This window comes from Lactuca sativa, chromosome 9 (genome assembly GCF_002870075.4).
Source record: "Lactuca sativa cultivar Salinas chromosome 9, Lsat_Salinas_v11, whole genome shotgun sequence".
Taxonomy (NCBI): Eukaryota; Viridiplantae; Streptophyta; class Magnoliopsida; order Asterales; family Asteraceae; genus Lactuca; species Lactuca sativa.
The window spans coordinates 159,441,213-159,465,220 of NC_056631.2; the positions used below are offsets into that span (position 1 = coordinate 159,441,213).

The window sequence follows — 24,008 nt, forward strand, 5'->3', positions numbered from 1 at the left end:
GGTAGTATGGGCCCGTACTACTGAAAGCAGAGGATCCATACTCGATTCAAGGAGAGTTGCGATGAAACTTGGAAGCTAGTAGAGATTGTGATCCCTCGATATATTTTGATGCTTATTTTGATGGTTTATATGGTCTATTTTCAGTATGGTGACATTATGGGGTAGAACTGTTGGCAGTTTTGGTGCTGGAGAGGGCTCGAGCTCAGGTTCTGGAGCTGGGCAACTAGATAATCATCGTAGGGAGTTCATCTCGTCTGAGATGACGCATTGCATTCTTGATCAGACTCCTGTGATCCTTGGCACGGTCAAGGAGGGTATTCTAGAGATTTTGGATGAGCAGTTGAGTGCATTTCGTTCTAAGATAGTGGCTTTGCTAGGGGCACGTTCATTGACCTTCAGGGAGTTCCAGGCATGTGGAGCTCCTGACTATCATAGGGCAAAGGACTCGATAGCAAGCAGGAGGTGGTTAGCGGATGTTGCTAAAGCCTTCAGCACCAACAGTTGCCCCGAGGGGGCAAAGGTCAGACTTGTATCCTGTCTTCTGGAGGGCATGGCATGGGATTGGTTGGAGGAGGTCGGACGCACTGTAGGTGATGAGGTTGTTGATTCTATGACCTGGGATGATTTTCTGACCAGGTTCAGGGCAGAGTTCGTACCGATGATTAAGGTGCAACAGTTGGTGCGAGAGTTTCAGGATCTCCTCCAGACTACTTAGACGGTGGCTGAGATCACCTCGATGTTCCAGGATAGGGAATTTTTGGTTTTGCAGTATGTAGTAGATGAGGAGATGAAGAAGGCTAGATATCATGAGATGTTGAGGAGTAACATTCGGCAGTTTGTGAGCCGATCCAGCTGTAAGACGATGGAGGGTATGATAGCAAGGGCTAGAGAGAGATTGATCTCGAAATGGAGAAGAAAAGGAAGCCAAATGAGGTTCGGGTATCTAGGGGTTCGGGCAAGAGGCCCAATGTTGTTGATGCGATAAGGAAAGGCCAGCAGTATCGGGGCCGCTGTGGCAAGTGTGGCAAGATACACGATGGGGCGTGCAGGGTGGGTGGGTCTGGCTGCTTCAAGTGCGGTTGGACTGGTCATATTAGTAGGGATTGCACTGCTACTACCACCTCTATCCTGGTATCTGATCTGATTTGCTTCCATTGCAATCAGAGGGGCCACAAGAAGGCCAATTGTCAAAGTTTGGCTATAGCAGGACCGATGTCAGCACGCGCTCCTACAACTCTTCAGATTACTAATGGTCACCAAGGCCGGACAGATGCACCTGTGCTAAAGAGCAAGGATTTTCAACTGACAGCTGAGGAGGCTCGTGCAGCTCCCGACGTGGTGACAGGTTTGTATCTTCTCCTTATCTCTTTATTTATATTATTTTTTCTGCCATATTTATGTGTTTTATTTTAGGATCGTTCCTAGTGAGCGGTATTTCTGCATTTGTATTGTTTGATTCAGGGGCTAGCCGGTCCTTTGTGTCGCTTGCACTTAGAAAGAGGTTTGTTGGAGCTCCGAGGGAGCTGGATTGTCCGTTAGATGTCGAGATTGCAGATGATCGATATGTTCGGGTTGTAAGGGTTCATCGGGGTTGTACTCTTCATTTATCCAGCGAGCAGTATCCGGCCGATTTGGTTCTCATTCCTTTGCGTGGGAACAAGGTTATTGTGGGTATGGATTGGTTGAACCCTAATGGGGTAGTGATCGATTGTGAGCAGTAGTTAGTTCAGGTTCGGACCCCAAGTGGGGAAGATTTAGTGGTTCATGGGGAGAAATCTCAGCATGGGCTGATTTTGTGCTCAACAGTGAGGGTCAAACGTTATTTTCAGCAGGGTTGTTCTGGATTTGTCGCCTATTTTATGGATACCCAGGATAAGGGTTAGGCGATCGTGGATGATGTACCTATTATGTGGGATTACACAGATGTATTTCCGGAGGATTTGCATGGGGTTCCTCCGAAGAGACAGGTTGAGTTCGGGATTGATCTGGTTCCAGGTGTGGTTCCGATAACCAAAGGACCATATCGGTTGGCTCCTCCCGAGATGCAAGAGTTTTCTACACCGCTACAGGAGCTGTTAGACAATGGATTCATCAGACCGAGCAATTCGCCATGGGGAGCACCAATCTTGTTTGTGAAAAAAAAGGATGGGTGTCATCATATGTGCATTGACTACCGGGAGATGAATAAAGTAACGGTGAAGAATCGTTATCCACTCCCGAGGATTGATGATCTTTTTGACCAGCTTCAAGGTGAATCTTTGTTTTCCAAGATTGATTTGAAATCGGTTTATCATCAAATGAGGGTTAGTGATGAGGACGTACAGAAGATAGTTTTTCGGACTTGTTATGGTCATTATGAGTTCGTGGTGATGCCTTTTAGGCTCACCAATGCTCCAGCCGCGTTCATGGATCTCATGAACCGCGTGTACAGGCCGATGCTGGATCTGTCTGTGATTTTATTTATTGATGATATCTTGGTTTATTCCAAGACTCAGGAGCGGCACGAGGAGCACTTGAGGGAAGTGTTGGAGACATTGAGGAGGGAGATACTTTTCACAACGTTCTCCAAGTGTGAGTTCTGGTAGTGCGAGGTGCAGTTTCTAGGTTGCCTTATCAACCAGAATGGTATTCTGGTTGATCCGACCAAGGTTGAGGTCGTGATGCAGTAGTAGGTTCTGAGGTATCCATTTGAGATTTGGAGTTTCCTTGGTTTGGCGGGTTATTATCAGAGATTCATCTAGGATTTCTCTAAGATAGCTATTCCTTTTACTCAGTTGACAAAGAAGACGATTACTTTTCATAGGGGGCCTGAGAAGCAGGCATCTTTTGAGACTTTGAGACAACAGTAGTGCGAGGCACCGATTCTAACCCTACCAGAGGGTGTCAAGGATTTTGTGGTTTATTGTGATGCGTCGATCACAGGATTGGGGACAGTGTTGATGAAGAGGGGTCGCATGATCACTTATGCTTAGAGGCAGTTGAAGCCTCATGAGGCGAATTATCCGACCCATGATTTGGAGATCGGGGTTGTGGTTTTCTCCCTCAATATTTTGCAGCATTAACTCTATGGGATCCGTTGTACAATTTACATGAATCACAAGATCCTGAGGTAATTGATGAATCAGCCGAATCTGAATATGAAGCAACGCCGGTGGTTGGATGTGGTGAAGGATAATGATTGTGATATCCTTTATCACCCGACGAAGCCCAATGTGGTGGTCGATGCTCTCAACTGTAAGGCAGTTGCAACTCCTATCAGAGACATATGTTTGAGGATGATCGTGATTACTCCATTTTTGGAGTGGATTCGTGAGGCTCAGGTTGAGGCTATGAAGGAAGAGCATCGGAAGAGTGAGTGTATTGTGGTTCAGGTGGCTTCCTTTGATTATGATAGTCGTGGGTTGCTGACTCTCCATCGGCAGGTTTGGGTTTTGTATTTGGTTAGTGCGTGCCATGTTTTGATGGAGGAGGCGCACAAATCTAAGTTCTAAATTCATCTCGAGGCGACAAAGATGTATAAGGATCTTCGTCCTGATTATTGGTATGTGGAACGGTGTTTGACTTGTAAGAAAGTCAAGGCCAAGCATTAGAGACCTCACGGCAAGATGTAGTTGTTGGAGATTCCCATATGGAAATGGGAGGATATTACTATGGATTTCATCACGAAGTTTCTGCGGACTGCGTCTAGAGTGGATTTGATCTGGGTCATCATGGATCGGTTGACCAGAGCGTGTATTTCATTCCGATTCAGGAGAGTATTTCTGCAGAGAAGTTGACTGAGATTTATATCAGGGAGGTTCTGGTGCGCCATGGGGTGCCGGTTTTGGTGGTGTTAGATGGAGATGTTTATTTTACTTCTAGGTTTTGGAAGAGGTTCCTTGATGAGTTGGTCACTCGTCTTCTTTTTAGCACATCATTCTATCTGCAGACTGATGGTCAGAGTGAGCGGACTATTCAAACCCTAGAGGATATGTTGCAGGCGTGTGTATTGGATTTTGATGGGAGTTGGGATACGTATCTTCCGTCTATGGATTTTTCGTATAAAAATAGTTATCACACCAACATTTATCGCCCTCCTTTCAAGATGCTCTACAGGAGGAAGTGTAGGACCCTGATTTGTTGGGGGGAGGTCCATCAGCAGGTTATGAGGAGTATCGAGGTGGTACTCAAGACCATTGAGCTGATTCAGCAGGTTCAGATAAGGATCCAGATAGCGCAGAGTCGGCAGAAGAGTTATGCTGACAGGCGCCGATCATATTTAGAGTTCCAAGTGGGGGATATGGTTCTCTTGAAGGTGTCATCTTGGAAAAGTATTATCTGGTTCAGGAAGCGGGGCAAGTTGGGCCCCAAGTATATCGGTTCTTTTAGGGTTTTGGTCAGCGTGGGTCAGGTTGCTCTTAGTTTGGGTCTTTCGGATGAGCTTAGTCTGATTTATAACACATTTCATGTCTCTCAGCTGCAGAAGTGCTTAGTGGATGATTCCGCAGTGGTACCAATGGATGATATTCAGGTGGATGGTTGCTTGAATTATATTGAGAGACCGGTGGCGATTTAGATCGGAAGACAAAAACCTTGAAGAACAAGGTTGTAGAGTTGGTGAAGGTGCAATGACAACACCACAAGGATTCAAAGTGGACTTGGGAGCCAGTAGATAAGATGAGGGACTACTATGTGGAATTATTTGGGGCAGCGAACTTCGATGACAAAGTCTGATTCAAGTGGGGGAGAATTCTAATACTTGGATTTGGGTATGTTCCTTTTTAGCCCCTTTGTATTTAATTATTGCAATTTTGGTCCTTGGGGTTAGTACGTGGGGCGTACCACATGGTATGCTTAGCGTACTAAGTGGGTTTTGATCGTGGTACTGAGGCCACGTATGTTGGGCGTACGATGGTTTAATGAAACCCTAATTTTAGGGTATTGCACCTTATATAAGCTCCTTAAGTCCCTAGGTCTGGCCTCTTTATCAACCTCCATTGTCCTAAGACCCTAATCTCGAGCCCTAATATCCTCGTTGAGTGTTCTTAAACCTTGGCCTTGATTTTTGGTTGTTTGTGCTCCTTGAAGTGTTAGAAGAAGAATTTGGAAGACTCATTTATTGGAAGGAAGCCTAGCGATCCAGATTTAGCTCCATCTTTTGGTGACTTTTGAGGTATAAAGTTCATACCTTGTCTTCTTATTGCTTAGAACTCTTCATGTGATGGTTTTATGCTTCTTTGTCCCTTTTTGGTTGGTCTTGATGGGTTAAGACTATTTTAGTAGCTAAATCTTATAGATCTAGATGTTTAGAGAGTTCCTCAAGCTTAAAGGTGCAAGTAAAGTTGGCTACTTTATGTGATTAACCATCTTAAGGAAGTCAGATCTGAGTTTGGGTAGAGGTCTTAATTGGTTAAGAGCTGGAAATAGAAAGTTGGCCATTCGGGGAAGTACGATGGGTGTACAAGCTCGTACTCAGCAGTGGCCTGCGCAAGATAGGCTTTGCGGTTTTGGGCTTCATTTTGGACTTTAGGAATCTAGGGCTTTATTTTGGGCCATCAGAATATTGTTTTGGGGCTAAGAATATTTTTTGTCCTTAGGTTAAGGTCCATGAAGGGTTTGGGCCAAATTTTGAAAATTAGGCCATAATGGCCCTTGCATGATTATTTTTGAAATATGGGCCTTTGGACAAATTGTGTGACAACCCATAAATTCTTATCTTGTAAAGTCAATCCAATCAACCAAAAGTCAAACTTAATTTTATTGCCTTTTAGCCTTGTTAAGGTCATCCTAATGAGTTCCAAGCCTAGCACACTTAAGGATTGAGTGTTTTGAAGTATTAGCTCGAGATCAGAAGGCTGCACCCGAACCAGAAAACCCAGCACATGAGGTTCACGGTCATAAACCCTGTTCACGGTCGTGAACACTCTTCTAGCCGTGAACCACCCTCCTTATATAAGAGATCACTTCATTTTCCTTCATTTCTATAACAACGTGAATTTTCAAAACAATTTTTCAATTTTCATATAACTTAAAAATCATCTCAAATTCTCAACTTTAACAAATGTCATCACGATAAAAACATATCCCAAGATCAAAAAACAAATCTCCTGCTAGTGTGTACTGCTCATGCCGGCGCCTTCCCACGATCATCGCTAGTACCTGAAACACATAACACATAACACTGTAAGCATAAATGCTTAGTGAGTTCCCTAAAATACCACATACCACACATACGTCACTCATGGCCATAACTCTATGGAATCTTCCGATCCATGTGTCTCAGGGGACTTCCATCCCAACTCTGGTAGACCTTCCGGCCCTACCCGTATGATATTCCGGTCCTCATCATCTTGACCTTCTGGTCCATACTCTGTTGACCTTCCGGTCCATATCATGGTACTCATAACATAACATAGCACATACATATCACATAGTAACACTTATCACATACTTCGAATAACATATAAGACCTTCCGGTCACACATAGTTATTACTCTAGGTAAAGTATAGTGAGAAGACTCACCTCACATGCTGTATAGTAACTCACGTGCTCGGTATCCCTGAACCTCGTAACAATGACCTAACCCCGCCTAAACATATAAGCAATCATCTCAAATCAATAACGGCTCTCCAGGCTATACTAGTTTGTTCCAATGTTCTCTCAGAAGGCTAAAAGACCATTTTACCCTTCTAATGGTCCAAAAGTCCAGGTGTTGAACCAACCCTAAAAGTCAACGAAAGTCAACGGTCAAACTTTAACCAGACTCGTCGAGTGCACATAGGTGACCCGGCGAGTCCAAGCGTGTACTCTGGATCTTTCTAAACCTCACTCGACTCGTTGAGTGAACCTTCCACTCGATGGGCTACATCCGGACACGAGTCGCGGGGCAACCCGACTCAACTCGTCGAGTCCCCTTATGGACTCGGCGGGTTTCTTCCATGACAATCACCAAATCAACCTTCTAAGGTCATATCTGCTTCTCTAACCTATAGATCTGACTTCCTCATGTCCAATAATCACGTAAAGGTCAAATCTTGACACTCATGCAACGCATGCAACACATACAAAGCTTCTTTTGGTGAAATGGCTTCTAAAATGGCATCCTAGGTTCATTTCCTCCATGGAACAACATAAAGCTGGATAGATAATGCTCTCTAGACCTCTAAAGGTCCAGATCCAGAGTCTAACACTAAGAGGGACAACATATGCATCAATACAAGCCAATAAAGGGTAAAAAAACCCTAGATTCAAGGATTTGCACAAAATAGAAGAAGGAACCCGTTTAATACCTCAATAATGAAGACCCAAGCTTGAAAACCACAGAATCACAATCCCCTTGACCTTCTCTTGCTGGAAACACCTTCTTCTTTGCAAAAACACAACAAAAAGGGATCAAAATGGCTCTCTCTCTCTCTCTCTCACACACACACACAACTCGCTCAAGCTCTCTAGGGTTTCTCTCTCTGGACTGGTAGTCGCAAATGAGGGCTATACGGTCCCTTAAATAGGGCACATGCTCAAAAATTTAGGGTTTCTGACATCAGCGCGGACTCATCGTGTCCACCCATCGACTCGTTGAGTCCGTTCATTAGTCCAGTCAGCAATCGCGATCCTACTCGGCGAGCCTGAGAGTCAACTCGTCGAGTCCCTCCTCATAACTCAAATTAAACAATTAAAATATGATACCTAGAAATCTGGATGTTACAATTTCTCCATGTTCCAGCCGCAAACACTCCATTCTCTCTCAAGTATCCTCTAAGAAAAGCTCTCATTTCACTCCCAAAACGTAAGCATCTTATCCATTACTTGTCCATGCTTAACAACCCCTTTGTTCTAGCCTTGATTCATCACTCTTTTCCACCATCTTCAAGTTCTTAAAGATCTTGAAGGGTTTATGGCCGTAAACCCTTCATAGGATCTTGGGCCGTAAACCCTCCCAAGAGCATGAACTCCTACAGTTTGGCCATGAACTCCTTGTGATCGATCACATGTGATTCTAACACTCCATTCTGAGTGATTCCTAGTTCCTAAGGTTGTTTCCCTTACATGTTAGTTGTTATATACACTAATTATATATATATATATATATATATATATATATATATATATATATATATATATATATATATATATATCAATATATGTCATTTAGGACTCGTTTGTGCCTCGGGAATTCATTCGTGGAACTTCTCATCCTTACTCAAACCTTCAATTGAATCACCCACATAAGGTGAGTTCATACCCCTATAATCAACCTTTTAAATGTTTTAAATGCTTTTAAGATGGTGAATACAAGTTGAACACAATGATATTGTGTAAATATTTACCTGTGATGGCCATCACATTAAATGATTTCTTATGCTTTGGTAAGTGATCAAATCAATTCAAAAACTCTTTTAAGTTATGTTACTTTGTTGTTTATAAAACTCTATTTTTAAAGTACGAGCATAACTCGGTAGATAATCCAGTTTTTTCTACAAATCAGGGACAATACAAAACAAAGATATTAGTAAACTATAATAGGTATAGTTCATGGGTTCAAAACATACTATAACTAGATCATGGAGGAACATATTATAACCAGAACAGGAAGGAACATACGATAACAAGAACAAGATAACAATAATGTGAAACCACTACTTCACGGCATAGCAATATACTTGTTACATCGCGTTTTGTAACCAGAGTCTCCTGTAGGGAGAGCGGGAATTGTGTGTATAGATCTATACGGGACTGACTATCCCGCATCCCGACTATTCACTACATTTTGGTCGGTAGGCCAAGGGGTGACAAATGTCGCATCAGTTTCGGCGCCAGCAGGTCGTCGTGTTAAACATCAATCAGTATGGTTATAACCACCTCACATTTTAACCTTAATTAACAAATTGGTTTTAAGGCAGTTAGTGCTTCAGTAATTAATTTATACCACATTAATGTACACTTTCATTTTCCCATTACATTCATATAGTGATCTTCTCACATAAAAGGTAATGCAAACTATTTTCTAGTAAAGATAGTCTTAAACTTGGTAAACATACATCATTATAAAAGACAAACAGAACAGTTGAGTGTTAGTACATTCAGTTAGAAGGGGGCCTATAATGTTAACTTTATGATTCGTTGGTAGATACATCAGGGATATATATTAATCGGGTCCGATAGACAGTAGGATGTGTGTTTTCTGCTTCATGTCTTGTTCCTTGTTTGGTTGTGGGCTTAGAGCAGATTCACCTAGTCTAATATATATTCGATTTTAGCTATATATATATATATATATATATATATATATATATATATATATATATATATATATATATCCTGTATACTCCTAGAAATCATAGGGAGTAACATGTATGGGTCAGGTCATAACATACAAATTCAGTATACTGCTTTCTAGTACAAAAACATACTTTTCAGATAGAAGATTTAGTAGGCTAAACTAGAAACTTTTCAGTAAAAGGTTTAATACATTTTATTAAACCAATACAACTTAAGGGACCTTTAGTGGTTAATTCTATAATACATTAGTTTATACATCCGGGTTATATATAATTAACATCCGATAGGCAGTTGGATGTGTGCTTTCCGCCTTACTTCATGTGCCTTGGTTGGTTGTGGGCTTAGGGCAGATTCACCCATTTAACTGTCCGTTCGATATTAGATTATATATAGCTAGTATAAACTAAGTGATTATAGAAGGAACTATTGTGGTTACCATTTTTACTAAAGGAAATATATGATTTTCTTAAAGAATGGTTTCATCAAATATAAAGAACTATTACAGTTAACTCCGTAAGTACCAAATGAATACGCCAGGGTTATATACCATGAAGATCTAACAAACAATGGGATGTGTGCTTTCCGCCTCATTTCTTGTTCCTTGTTTGGTTGTAGGCTTAGGGCAGATTCACACATTCGATTGTCTGTTTACTCTGGATTGTATATTACTTGTATCCATTTAGTACTCATAGAAGGAATTGTAGAGTCATTTTTACTTATCATCCATCACATCGGAAAATATAGGATTTTTTGGAGGAACAGGCGAACTTTTCTAAAGAACTTACTTTTCATCACTTAAATACTTATGAGCTCACCAGCTTAAATGTTGATCTACTCTTTCAAAATAACTTGTATTATCAGGAAACTAGTAGGCAGGTACGTGCACTGGGATTCAGAAGATGGAGTATAGTAGCTTTATGTGTTGTTTTGTTATTTACTTTTGGAGTCAATATTTTGTGAACCGCATACTTTGTAAACACTTTAATATTAATGCAATTGTTGTTTCCATCACATCGGAAAATATAGGATTTTTTGGAGGAACAGGCGAACTTTTCTAAAGAACTTACTTTTCATCACTTAAATACTTACGAGCTCACCAGCTTAAATGTTGATCTACTCTTTCAAAATAACTTGGATTCTCAGGAAACTAGTAGGCAGGTACGTGCACTGGGATTCAAAAGATGGAGTATAGTAGCTTTATGTGTTGTTTTGTTATTTACTTTTGGAGTCAATCTTTTGTGAACCGCATACTTTGTAAACACTTTAATATTAATGCAATTGTTGTTTGTTACTTTGATTACTATGATGCATGTGTTGTGATACTAAACATGACCTCCTCTGCCCCCGAACGTTTCCGCTTTTCCGGTTGTTGGGTGTGACAGATTGGTATCAGAGCATTGTTTATAGTGAACTAAGTATATCAGGCTATAAATGATATACAAGTATAAATGAAATGGGGCCGAAGTGCTCTGACTAAAAGTATATTTTAAAATACAACAATATTTTATAAAAAATGTAGATACATGCTTTTACATATATACATACTAGAACAAGTATCACAAGAAGAACATAACAGAAGTATTTAAAGGTTGGACACTGCGGTCAAACCTGGATAGTGATGTAATCATATTTTGGATCAATATAGCCTGATCAACTATATTCTTTTGAGATATGACCAACATATGTTTGGGTGTGGTGTGGTGTTGCAACAGTCTTAAAACTTACCTAACTCTATATACAAAGGATTTCTAGATCAGAACATAAAGTTAAAATACTATGGGAGTATTTTATGATACTATAAGACAACAACAAGTTTAAAACCATACCAAGTTCATTACATTAAAATACTATAGGAGTATTTTAGGCACTATAAATAACTTATGTGAAAATTTAAAAGACCCTTCTGGTAGGTCTATAATTTCGGAGTGTAAACTCCCAAGGTTTTATATAATTGAGATTTTATAGACTTAGAATTTGTGATCTATACTCTACTTCCTATTCCTTGTTTGGCTATGGTTTTAGAGTAGGATCACTTATTCGAAGTTCTATTTAATCTTAAATTATATACAACTTGTATACACTGCGCAATTATAGGAGAAACTGGTAAGGATCACCCCATAATGTTTCCATTAATCTCATAGATTATTTAGACACTTCCATTCTCGCACGACAAACCCAGATAGATGTAACCACTCCATCATAACAGTCATCAGAGGAGTCAAGGAGGAACAAAAAGAGATTCAATAGGAGTTTTCCAAGGAGGGATTAGCCAAAGAAACCAAAACGTCCTATGCATCACACTAATAAATAATAACCTTAAATGACTTAGTGAGCTAGTGAATACACTACTCACACTATGTGTTAGGATTATTCCTTTTTCATACAGCCAGTAACAGATATGCAATTCACAGAGATTCATTCGACGATAGCCACTTCTGATTCATAAACTTTATTTTATATAGATTCCTTTTATGAATTGTTTCTAGAACCCTATGAAAGTCAGAACCAGATGCACTCAGAACTAGGATAAATTAGTCATTTAGCTTTCAGCTTATAACCACTGCTATAGACTTATTTCCATCTTACCTTTGTATTCTTTTTAGCAAAAGATTCCTCACGGTAGCCCTGTAAGGCGTGTAGTCAATAGCACAACAGAGAATCCACCACCACAATACGACCCTGCTACTCTCCAAGTAGCGATAACGGCCGCAGTAACAACCGCTATAACTCACATTCGTGCAAGTAGTACCAGTGGGTCTGGTAGCGGTACCCACTTAACTAACCCCGGAGTTACCCACAGACACCCAAGGGAGTGTTCGTATAAGGACTGCATGAACTAGGGGTGAGCATGGTGCGATTTTTGCATTATTAAAACCGCTGGGTGCGGTTTTGCAATGGTTCGGTTTTTCGGTTTTTAAATGCGGTTTCGGTTTGTATCGATGCGGTTTCGATTTTAAACAGTGTTTAGAATTTGGTGCAATTTTTTTATGTTTTTTGGTGCGGTTTTTTAAAACTGTAAGAACTGAAAACCATATGCATGTAAGCTTTTATTGTGCTGTTTTTTTTAAATCATTCTTCTTTAACTCAAAAAAAATACATAATCAAAAAGTGTAAGTCGCTTAAAATACAACTTGTGACTACTCAGAAACTAATTAATAATTGAAGGTTGGTTGATTTTGACTTAATTTGTTACAAGCTTATTACGTGTAATCCATTAGTACGTTTAGCTAACAAAAGAACATTTCTTTTGCACCCCATATAGTCTTACACAAACACAAAATAAACATATAATAAATATATTATCGTTTATAAGTATTTTAAATAGCATGTATATAATATACATTGATTGATTTATTACTATGCACGCTTGAGGTGCGGTTCGGTTTTGGTGGATCGGTTTTTTGGATAGAAACCGCACCAAACGTTGACCTTCGGTTTTTGCAAAAATTAAATCCACACCATTGGTTTTTGTATCGGTTTCGGTTTTTCGGTTGCAGTTTTGTCGATTTTTCTTTAGTCGGTTTGGTTTTTGCTCACCCCTAGCATGAACTACAAACCCAAATCCTTTAATGGATATGGGGGAGTCATTGCTCTGATGCGATGGTTCAAGAAAACAGAGTCGGTCTTCGAAATCTGTCTATGCCCGGAAGGGAGCAAGGTGAAGTTTGATGCCTGTACCTTCTTCGACAGATCCCTAACATGGTGGAATAGCCATGTTAAGCCACTGACCCTATGAGTGGCTAACTCGATAGGTTGGGAGAACCTAAAGGAGATGATGTTGGAAGAATATTGCCCAAGGGGTGAAGTGCAAAAGCTGGAACAAGAGCTATGGGAGCATACCATGGTCGGCTCAGACATAGTGACCTACACTGATAGGTTTAGTGACCTGGCATCATTGTGTCCCGGGATGGTTACCCCGGAGAGTAAGAAGATAGAAAAGTACATTTGGGGTTTATCTACCCCGATTCAAGGGGATGTACTGTCTTCTAAACCAACAACCTTCGATAGCACCAAACGCCTGGCCCAGAGACTCATTGACCATGGAGTCCGCCATGGCGTGGTGGTCCCAGTTCTCGAGCCATCAAAGGGAGGGGACTATAAACGAAATTCGGGGAACTAGAGGAAGGAGTGAACAACACAGGAAACCCCGCAAGAGCAACAAATGGTTACTGTATACGCCACTACAACACCTCCTACTCTAGCACCTGCTAGTCGATATGCTAGAACTCTCCTGAAGTGTGGAAAGTGTAAGTACCACCACAACGGAGTATACCAGGAAATGCAATGCATGAATTACCGCAGGAAGGGGCACACTACCCGTTTCTACAGGGCATCGACACAACCGATCTCCCAAGTCCCCAGAGTAGAACTAAACCAGGCCTACTATGGTTGTGGTGAGACTGGCATTACAAGAGAGATTGCCCGATAGCGAAGAACTCAGGCGCGGATGGACGGGTTCTGATGATCACCGCAGGAGAAGCTACCCCAGAATCACCAACAAATAGCGGTACATTTTCAAAATAAAAATTACTTTAAAATTTGATTAATATTTAATATAATATTAAAACTTGGGGAAAATTTAAAGTAATAATAATAACTCACTCGTCTGAACAAGTCACAACATTCATAAGAGAACTAAATATCCATACAGGTGAACTATAATGGCTTAGAATGTACATCATGGTTGTGCATAGCTAAGATTTTGCAGGCTTAGAGTGAGTGATTCCGCCTCATTTCTTGTTCCTTGTTTGGTTGTGGATTTAGGGCAGAGTCACTCAGTCGACTGTCACACCCCAAAACCAGGAACGGTGAAAACGTTCTGGGGCAGAGGACGTCATGTACAGTATCACAACAATGAATAGTAGTAAACAAGCAACAACATCATCCATTGCATTAATAATATAATTTTAATACAAGTGTTCTGGTATGTCTAAAAGACACTATAGTATAAATCAAAATGAAAGATAAGTCTTGAACGGGCTCCATCTTCTCTAAACCTTGCATCGGTACATGTCTACTGTTGACCTGAGGATACAAGTTATTTTGAAAGAGAGTATCAGCTTTAAAGCTGGTGAGATCATAAGTATTTTAGTGTCTTAATTTGTAAGAAATTATTTGTAAGTATGTGAAGTATATGTATGTAAAAGTTTTGAACTTCCTAGAAACCCTATGTTTCCTACTAAAAGTAGCCTTCTACCAAGGCATCTAGTATCTGTGTGTGTCTCTTGTAAGAGTGTGTATTTTCCCAAATCCGACTATAATTAACCAAAAATATAGCTTTTACATTACTGTGCATCGTGTGAATGTTCACGAAGTGAATGTAATGGGAAAATATTATAGTACTGTAGTATTGTAATAAGTAACTACTGCTGTACTAACTACCTTAAACTAATCATAATTTAAAGTACCATGTGATCTGCCTGTAACCTGCTACCGACTATAGAACGCGACAATGTACAATGTCGAAGAAAAATGACATTTGGCACCCGTAGACTTGCAAGTCCTATTGTAGCGAACAGTAAGGTGTAGGATAGTCAATCCAGTATAGATCTATACGCAAACTCATACGCTCCCCAATTAAGGAGATTCTGGATACAAAAACGGTCATGGTAGGTAGTGCCATGCCCCATTTAATGGCTCACATAATTCCATGAATGTATATGTAATGAATGTGCTAGCTGTATTATATGATCTCCCTCTGTCTAGCCTGTATGTATTGTAATGTTTTGCGTGTACTAGCTGTATTGTGTGTTCTCTCTCTATCTAGCAAGTATTGAAATGTACTGTGTGTACTAGCTGTATTGACTCATGAATGAACTGACTCATTGTATGATTCTTTGTTCTAGTAATAGTATTAGTAACTTCCTGAACTACGCCTATTGGAGTTTACTAGTAATATGACTTGTACGTATGAACATGAATGTATACCCTTGCTACCCAAGGGTATTGAATTAACTGATAGAACTTTTATGTCTATATATGTATATATAATATATAACTAATATTTATACGACCTTCAGACGGATAACCGATGCCCTAAAGCCACATCCCAACGAGGAAAAGGAGATAAAGCGAGCTAGCCTTCCTAAGTCCTTTAAACATTACGTATATAACTATACATATATAGGCATGCAATTGACAATATAAAAGTATAAAAGCAGTTTTGTAAAACCTTATAAAAGTTTAACAACTAAGACAAGATGACTTGATGTCAGTTTGTAAAACGGTTGGAAAGCAGTTTATTTGATAAGAACAGTTTTAAGTATAAGGAAAACCTTTGCTCGAAACACAATTGTAACAGGGTTTGAAAATAAACATTCAGTATGTAAGACAGTTTAACAAAGAGTTCTAAACGAGTAAAAATGTTTTGGAAATCCATTTGAAGTAATCTGTTTGGTAAAACAGCTAAAAGAGTAGTAAATCCATTTGCATGCTGCTTATTAATCACATGTGATTGATATACTAAATAGCATGATTCAAATTGTATCCCCCCATAAAAGCATTTAAAAACATTTAAAATATTGATTAAGGGGGTATGAACTCACTTGTAGTGAGCGGTTTGGCTGAACTGACTGAATAGGATGCTAAGTGTCAAGTGAAGACTTGTACACACTCTATGATCCTAGTTAACATATAATATCACATATATGTAACCCATTAGTCTTTAAACAACTAAATAACAAAGATTAGACATCCTAATACTTTTAAAACACTTGTTCCAAGTGCTATAAGTCCTAAGGATTACATCTAAGGGCTGTAGGACCTTGCTATTGTGTTTGGGGTTCAAGGGTAAACTCCCTTGGAGTTTAAGGTTTGTGACCATAACCCCATGGGTTTACGATCGTAAACACATGAGTTTATGGCCATAAACTCATGTTCTTTTGACCATTTGATGCTTTGAAACTCTACAAGCCATTAGAAGCAATTCTACGTGAAGCATAAGTCTATGGAAGTGTTTGTGGCAACAAAACACTCCTATATGTAGTTTATGGCCCATGGACCACTATTCCGTGTGTTTACGGTCGTAAAAACATATGATCTCAAGTCTTTTTGATGTTTTCAAGTCCTAAACACATCAAGGAAGGGGTCTAAACTAGTTTCCAAAGCTTGAGAAGGGACTAGGGCCACTTTGGCACACTTTTTAGGGTTTACGGTCCAAGAACATCTTGGACCGTAAACACCTTTGATCTTCACTTTCATGGGTGTTTTCTTGATATATGGAAGTATAAGAAGCCTTAAGATACTCTAGGATAGAAGTACTTACAAGATAGAGGCTTGAAATGGTACCAAAAGGCCAAAAACACTAGTGTGTGTTCTTGGTGTTCTTGAAGATCTAACCTTTTGGAACATTTTTATAGATGGACGCGTGTTAAAACACTAGATTAAGTGATATACTAACTTAAAAGGGTTAGAATCACTTACTAGATTGAAGATATAGGAGGAAAATTTGGATGCTACTTGAGAGGATTTGAGTTCTAACTTGGAAATGGTGAAAAAGTGTGAAAAATGGCTAAGTGCCATATATATACCACTAGGGTTGGGCTGTAAACTCCAAACTCCTGAAGTTTTTGGAGCTCTATTATTGCACAATAAACTCTAGGGCATTCTCTCTCCTGATATCTCCTAAAGGGTTAATTCTAACATACTCAAACTTATTCCAAAAAGCTTGAACGTTTGTAGAAACTGTTCTGACTTCTATTGAAGTGAAGGGTTGAACAAAATAGAAATTTCGGGTTGTCACATCATCCCCCCGTTAGAAGGAATTTTGTCCCGAAATTAGAATTTTGGTAGAGGAAGTAAGCATGAATAATCGAGCCCAAAAAGTTGGGATACTTCCTAATCGATTGATGCTCGCGCTCCCAAGTGAATTTAGGTCCTTGGTTGGCATTCCAACGAACCTTCACTAAAGGGAAACGGCTATGAATCATTCGTATGATTTCTCGGTCCATGGTCACTATGGTTCTTCCATGCAGGTGAGGCTCTTGTGGAACTCGATCTCTTAGACTAGGATTTCAAGAGTCTCGTCGAATCGATACTTGTTGCAAGTTCGAGGCGTGAAGGGTAGAATGTACGTTTTTAAGCTCGCGGGTAGATTTATTTTGTGATATATAGGGCTAATTATGGCAAGAATCTCGGAGGTCCTAACTATCTTGAATTTAGCTTTCCACGCTTTACGAAGCGTATTAAGCCTTCCCAGAGTGAGACTTCTAAAAGAATTTGGCCTCTCACCTGGAGTTCCAAGGTTTTCTCCCTCTTGCTCCTCATCCCATTCAAGGGCCACTCCCTTCTGGGTCAAAGTCGTAAGAGGTTCCGTAATTTGCGAGGAGTTCTAAATGGACTACTATAGTAGGTCTACAAGACCTAGAATTTGGCGAATTCCCGACGGCGCCTTTCGGTGCTGACAAATTCTCAACGGTTTTGATAAATTGAAAGGGTCCTCGAGAATTTCCACATCACTAATAGTGTGTCTTAGGAATTTGACTCTTCAATTCCAAAACTCGTATTTAGAGAACTTCGCGCAAAGCTTCTATGATCGCATTGTTTCCATGGTTTGGTGTAGGTGCTCCTTATGATTTCCTTCTTACTACGAGAGTAGATAAGTAAGTCATTTACAAGGACAATGACGAACTGATCCAAGTAAGAATGGCGTACCCTATTCATTAAGTTCCTGAATACTACGGGCGTATTGGTCCTATCTGAGGGGTATCATTATGGACTTGTAGTGTCCGCATTGAGTTCAGAAGGTTGCATTCAGGAAAACCTTCGCTAACACTCGAAACTGGTGATTTTCGAATCTTAGGTCCATTTCTGAAATGCACTTCGTTCCTTGCGGTTGACCAACCAATTCATCTATGCGAGGCAGAAGGTAATGATTTCTAATGGAAGTCCCGTCGAGGTTTGCACCACGAGGACTTCCCAAGGTGTTACCCATCATAGTACTTCTCTCGCCTAAGCAAGTTTAACTGCGGAGTTCTGATGGGATCTGGTGCATTAGCGTTGGTATGATCACATCCGCTAAAGTCTGTCTTCTTGAAGAATAAGACCGGAGCTCTCAAAGGTGAGGTGCTTGGTCTTCTCATTCCGTTGCTGAGTAGTTCGCTAAGTTGTCCGGACTGTTCTTGTATCTTTGTATATGTTTAGACTGTAGGGCGATCTGGTTGCAGGAGTCGTACTGGGTTCTAAGTTTGTTCACATGACGATGTGAGCACTTGGAATCTTGGGCAGTCTCCGTCCTGAAGTTCATATTAGAAGTCATACATGGTTCGTCAATCACAGTCTCATGTATACGAGCCGTATATAATTAAGATTGAAAATGTAGTCGAATAAATGATTCTTCTTTAACCTCACATCCCAACGAGGAAAAGAGTTAAAGTGGAATCATCAATTCTAAACCTGTAGAACCTTGATTATATACCACCCTTATGTATACATTCTTCAGCGATAGATCAACCATATGGGTCTTTGGATTGAACTTGACATACTGTATGAGTGGTACTTCGATGAGGTTTGCTGAGGTTTCTTCAGAAAGGATAGGAAACATGAGGTACTCCATGGATGAGTACTTCGGCGTTCTGGAATGATGGCTTCGCTAAGGCGATTTCGGAGAAAAAGATGTGCGCACAAAACTGGTATTGCGAGGATCGAGTTGACTCAAGTTGTATGATAATGTCAAAATCATATGGGAACTAAAGACATTAGATTTGAACAAAAGGCGTTACAGACAAAACACAACAGTGCAACCTTTAACAGAGTTACAGTACTTTAGATTTACTACAAGACTATTGCTGCGAACTAGGTATACTACAAAAGACAAGTATACGCAACACTATGGTTGTGGTGAGACTGGCATTACAAGAGAGACTGCCCGATAACGAAGAACTCAGGCGCAGATGGACGGGTTCTGATGATCACCGCAGGAGAAGCTACCCCAGAATCACCAACAAACAGCGGTATGTTTTCGAAATAAAAATTACTGTAAATTTTGATTTATATTTAATATAAGATTAAAACTTGGGGAAAATTTAAAGTAATAATAATAACTCACTCGTCTGAACAAGTCACAACATTCAAAAGAGAACTAAAGATCCGTATAGGTGAACTATAATGGCTTAGTGTGTACATCATGGTTGTGCATAGCTAAGATTTTACAGGCTTAGAGTGAGTGATTCCGCCTCATTTCCCGTTCCTTGTTTGGTTGTGGATTTAGGGCAGAGCCACTCAATCGACCGTCTTATTCATCTTAATTATATATAACTTGTATATGTCAGGCAATCATAGAGGTACCAAGGAGGATCATAATAAATAGTATCGACACTAGTTATCAAAGCACTTCCGCTGATAGTAGTCACTCATCTCGGTACGATTTGTGGCAATGGTAACATCAAGGAGAAAACTGAATAGAAAGCACTTGAAAGTCTACACAAAATACATTGTCAAGCACACTCAGGATACATCATCGTATAACAAACGTTTCTTTCAAATTGGCCTAACAGTTGTTTCTATATGGAGTCCGTTGTTATCATTCGTCATGGATTGGCGTGGTCCTCACCATACCAAATTCATGTGTTTCGAAAATCCAATTAATCGACAAATTAATGAAACCCTCGTCATTCGTAACGATAACCCGACCCAGACCTTAGTATTGTCTTTTGTCTTCTAAACCCCGAAGTACTCATGCGAGGAGTACCTTGCCCTCTGAAACCTTGTCGCCATATACTCATCAGACCTTCCCGAACTACCACTCATCCAATAGATCAAGTTCAATCACAGAGGATAATGACGACTACGGCCTACCTATCATTATTAAGTGTATACGCGAGGGTGGTATAGAATTAGGATTATGCGGATTTAGTATGTGTGTTTCCGCCCTATCTCCTGTTCCTTGTTTGGTTGTGGACCTGGGGCGGAGTTGCACATCCGACCATCTTACTAATCTTAATTATATACGACTTGTATACACGAGGTGTGATAGATGGACCAGGTATGAATCTTATCATGAGCATCAGGACAAAGTTGCCCAGGTCTACGAGTGGGTATTCTGCCATTCAGAGGAGTACAACCCCAGGAGTACTGCTAGGAAATCTAATTTCAAGACGAAATTCTATCTAACAGGGGGATGATGTGACAACCCATAAATTTCTATCTTGTAAAGTCAATCCAATCAACCAAAAGTCAGACTTAATTCTATTGCCTTTTAGCCTTGTTAAGGGTCATTCTAATGAGTTCTAAGCCTAGTACACTTAAGGATTGAGTGTTTTGAAGTATTAGCTCGATATCAGAAGGCTGCACCCAAACCAGAAAACCCAACACATGAGCTTCACGACCGTAAACCCTGTTCACGTCCGTGAACACTCTTCTAGTCGTGAACCACACTCCTTATATAAGAGATCACTTCATTTTTCTTCATCTCTCCAAGTTCCAGCCACAAACACTCCATTCTCTCTCAAGTATCATCCAAGAGAAGTTCTCATTTCACTCCCAAAACGTAAGCATTTCATCCCTTACTTGTTCATCCTTAACAACCCCTTTGTTCTAGCCTTGATTCATCACTCTTTGCCACCATCTTCAATATCTTCAAGATCTTGAAGGGTTTACGGCCATCAACCCTTCATAGGATCTTGGGCCGTAAACCCTCCCAAGGCTGTGAACTCCTTGTGATCAATCACATGCGATTATAACACTCCATTCTGAGTGATTCCTAGTTCCTAAGGTTGTTTCCCTTACATGTTAGTTGTTATATACATATATGTATCAATATATGTCATTTAGGATTCGTTTGTGCCTTGGGACTTCATTCGTGGAACTTCTCATCCTTACTCAAACCTTCAATTGAATCACCCACATAAGGTGAGTTCATACCTCCTATAATCAACCTTTTAAATGTTTTAAATGCTTTTAAGAGGGGGAATACAAGTTGAACACAATGATATTGTGTAAATATTTACCTGTGATGGCCATCACATTAAATGATTTCTTATGCTTTGGTAAGTGATCAAATCAATTCAAAAACTCTTTTAAGTTATGTTACTTTGTTATTTATAAAACTCTGTTTTTAAAGTACAAGCATAACTCGGTAGATAATTGAGTTTTTTCTACAAATCAGGGACAATACAAAACAAACATACTAAGTATAATAGGTATAGTTTAGGGGTTCAAAACATACTATAACTAGATCATGGAGGAACATATTATAACCAGAACAGGAAGGAACATACTATAACAAGAACAAGATAACAATAATGTGAAACCACTACTTCACGGCATAGCAATATACTTGTTACATCGCGTTTTGTAACCAGAGTCTCCTGGAGGGAGAGCAGGCATTGTGTGTATAGATCTATACAGGACTGCCAATCTCGCATCCTGACTGTTCACTACAGTTTGGCCAGCAGGCCAAGGGGTGACAAATATCACATCAGTTTCGGCATGTCACACCCCCGGAGCAGAGGGCGGAAACGTCCGGAGGCGGGTGACTTCATTATGCAGTATCATAACAATTGAATATACATGAAACAGAGCAATCCAACCATCATACATTGAGATAACAAACTTACATTATTTATATATTGTATTTGTTCTTCGAGTTACACAAAATATACATAAGTAGAAAACTTCAGACTACAGCTAAATGATCTTGCATCAGTGTCCCTTGTTACCTGCTTACGAGATCCCTGAGAATACAAGTCGTTTTGAAAAGCGTCAACTAAAAAGTTGGTGCGTTCATAAGCATTTTTGTATAAAATCGTTTACACTTGTTTAGAATCGTTCTCATTGTACTTTCGGAAAATCCGATATTTTCTATGAAATCGCTTGAAGTCTTGCCTTGAAAATCATGGTTATATGTGTGCATATCATTACTTTTGTTCATCCTTATAAGGAGTGATCTTTGAAAAGTATTGTAATTTGTGAAAACAAGTGGTGTCCTAGAATAGTTCTTTTAAATAGTAAAAGTCAACCATTTCAAGAAAAATCCCTTATTTTCAAAAAAGAAATAAGGTTGAAAATCTTGTTCCTCTTATTGAGTAAAATAGAGTGTGCGTTCTAGTTTATCATTATCGAAATCGTAGAAAAATCGTTTTCTCCAGAAAATCCTATATTTTCTGCTATAAAATATTCGTAAGTTCTAGTTTGTCGTTATCGAAATCGTAGAAAAATCGTTTTCTCCATAAAATCCTACATTTTTTGTTATAAAATATTTGTAAGTTCTAGTTTATCGTTATCGAAATCGTAGAAAATCATTTTCCATAGAGTCCTACGCTTTTTACTTTGTAAAATAACAGTATTTCGACTCTATACTCGTCAGGAGAAAGAATCATGGCAATTGTGGACATTCTACACGGTGAAAAGAAAGGACAGTCAACGCAACAAATGCGAACCATCACCTATCACGTATAGGACAATCAACACAACGTGCCAAATTTTATTTATGAGGTTTTCCTTACATAATTTTCTAGTTAATATAACATATTCTAGTGAGTCGCTATAACCATACTAATCATGACAGAGGCCTGTGTTGGCGTTTCTCAAGCGCCCTCGGTTTGGAAAAGACATTTGTCACCCTAGACTAGCCTGTCTAGCTGTAGCGAACAGCGAAGGTGCGGGGTGTCAACCTCGTATAGATCTATACATAAATTTCCGCTCTCCCTCCAAAAGACTTTGGCTATAACTCCTTACAAGAGTTTAGACGTACACTAATATTTTCATATTTAGGTACTTTTGAGATTTGTCTGTCTAGAATAATAACAACCTTTTGAGTTTATCGTTCGAAATGTACCAAGAATCTCGGTAGGGTTTCCTGTCGTCTCTTCCTTTCTAATTGTCAACTCCCTCGTAAGTCATCTCTGTTGGACAATTTCTCTTGAAATGTCCTGTTGCACCGCACTTGTGACAAACTGGACTTACTTCTGGGTTGTAACGTTTGGTTTTGAGGGCTAAGCATTTTAGATGATGTAATAGTCTAGGTCAACTATTGCAACTCTTTTTGAAGTAATAAAGATGAAATATTTGAATATTATGCGAATTATATGTATTTGTGTGCTTATAACTTAATTATAAAGGTATAACTAATAAAGAATAAAAATAAGCGACAAAATTAAAGTGTGAGATAACCCCGATATCTTTACATAAAGTTGTAGTGGTCGAAACAAGGATTCCGGGGGTATAAAGAACGCCGAAATCCGAGTTATAATGAACAAGTTATGACTCATTGAAGTTTCGCGACGGAACCGGCACGGCACCAGGAAGCGTAAATAGTGAATTTACAATGGAGGGATTTTTAGCCTTAGAAATCTAAACAAAAGTTGTAGTATATTTTAAACCGAGAACATACAAAAAAAAAGAACGCCCAAATCTGACTTCGTATGAGGAAGTTATGAATTTTCTAAGATTGGCTTAGTTGTGCACAACCCGAAACTCGAGTTTTAGATCGAGCAGTTTTTGGCCTATGCGACCTAAACGAGAATTGAAGATCTCATTAATAGGAACTCAACGATAAAAACACAGATGAAAACAGAGTCTGTATGTAGAAGTTATGAATTTTGCGCGGACATTTAACAATATAATCTCCTCGTAATGTTAAATTTAAGATCGGTCGAGAATTAGCCGACATAATCAAAATGAAAGTTGTAGATCTTATTTTTACCTATGTTGTAACTACCGTAAAATTCGAGCCAAACTAAAACACTTTAATTCATTCAAAAACCATTAAGTTCATACATTTGTTTTCAAAATAGTTTAAACATCATAGTAT

At 39.5% G+C, this 24,008-nt stretch overlaps 1 protein-coding gene and 1 pseudogene across 1 annotated transcript; one reads left to right on the forward strand and one right to left on the reverse strand.

Annotated features, from left to right (window-relative positions):
* The first annotated feature begins 1,212 nt into the window (after positions 1 to 1,212).
* LOC111888172 (uncharacterized) lies at positions 1,213 to 1,721 on the forward strand. Its single transcript, XM_023884300.1, has 2 exons — positions 1,213 to 1,345; positions 1,414 to 1,721. The coding sequence occupies exons 1-2, from the start codon at positions 1,213 to 1,215 to the stop codon at positions 1,719 to 1,721; spliced, it is 441 nt and encodes a 146-aa protein (XP_023740068.1).
* Positions 1,722 to 18,154: 16,433 nt separating this feature from the next.
* On the reverse strand, positions 18,155 to 18,273 carry LOC111888206 (5S ribosomal RNA; annotated as a pseudogene).
* Positions 18,274 to 24,008: the final 5,735 nt, after the last annotated feature.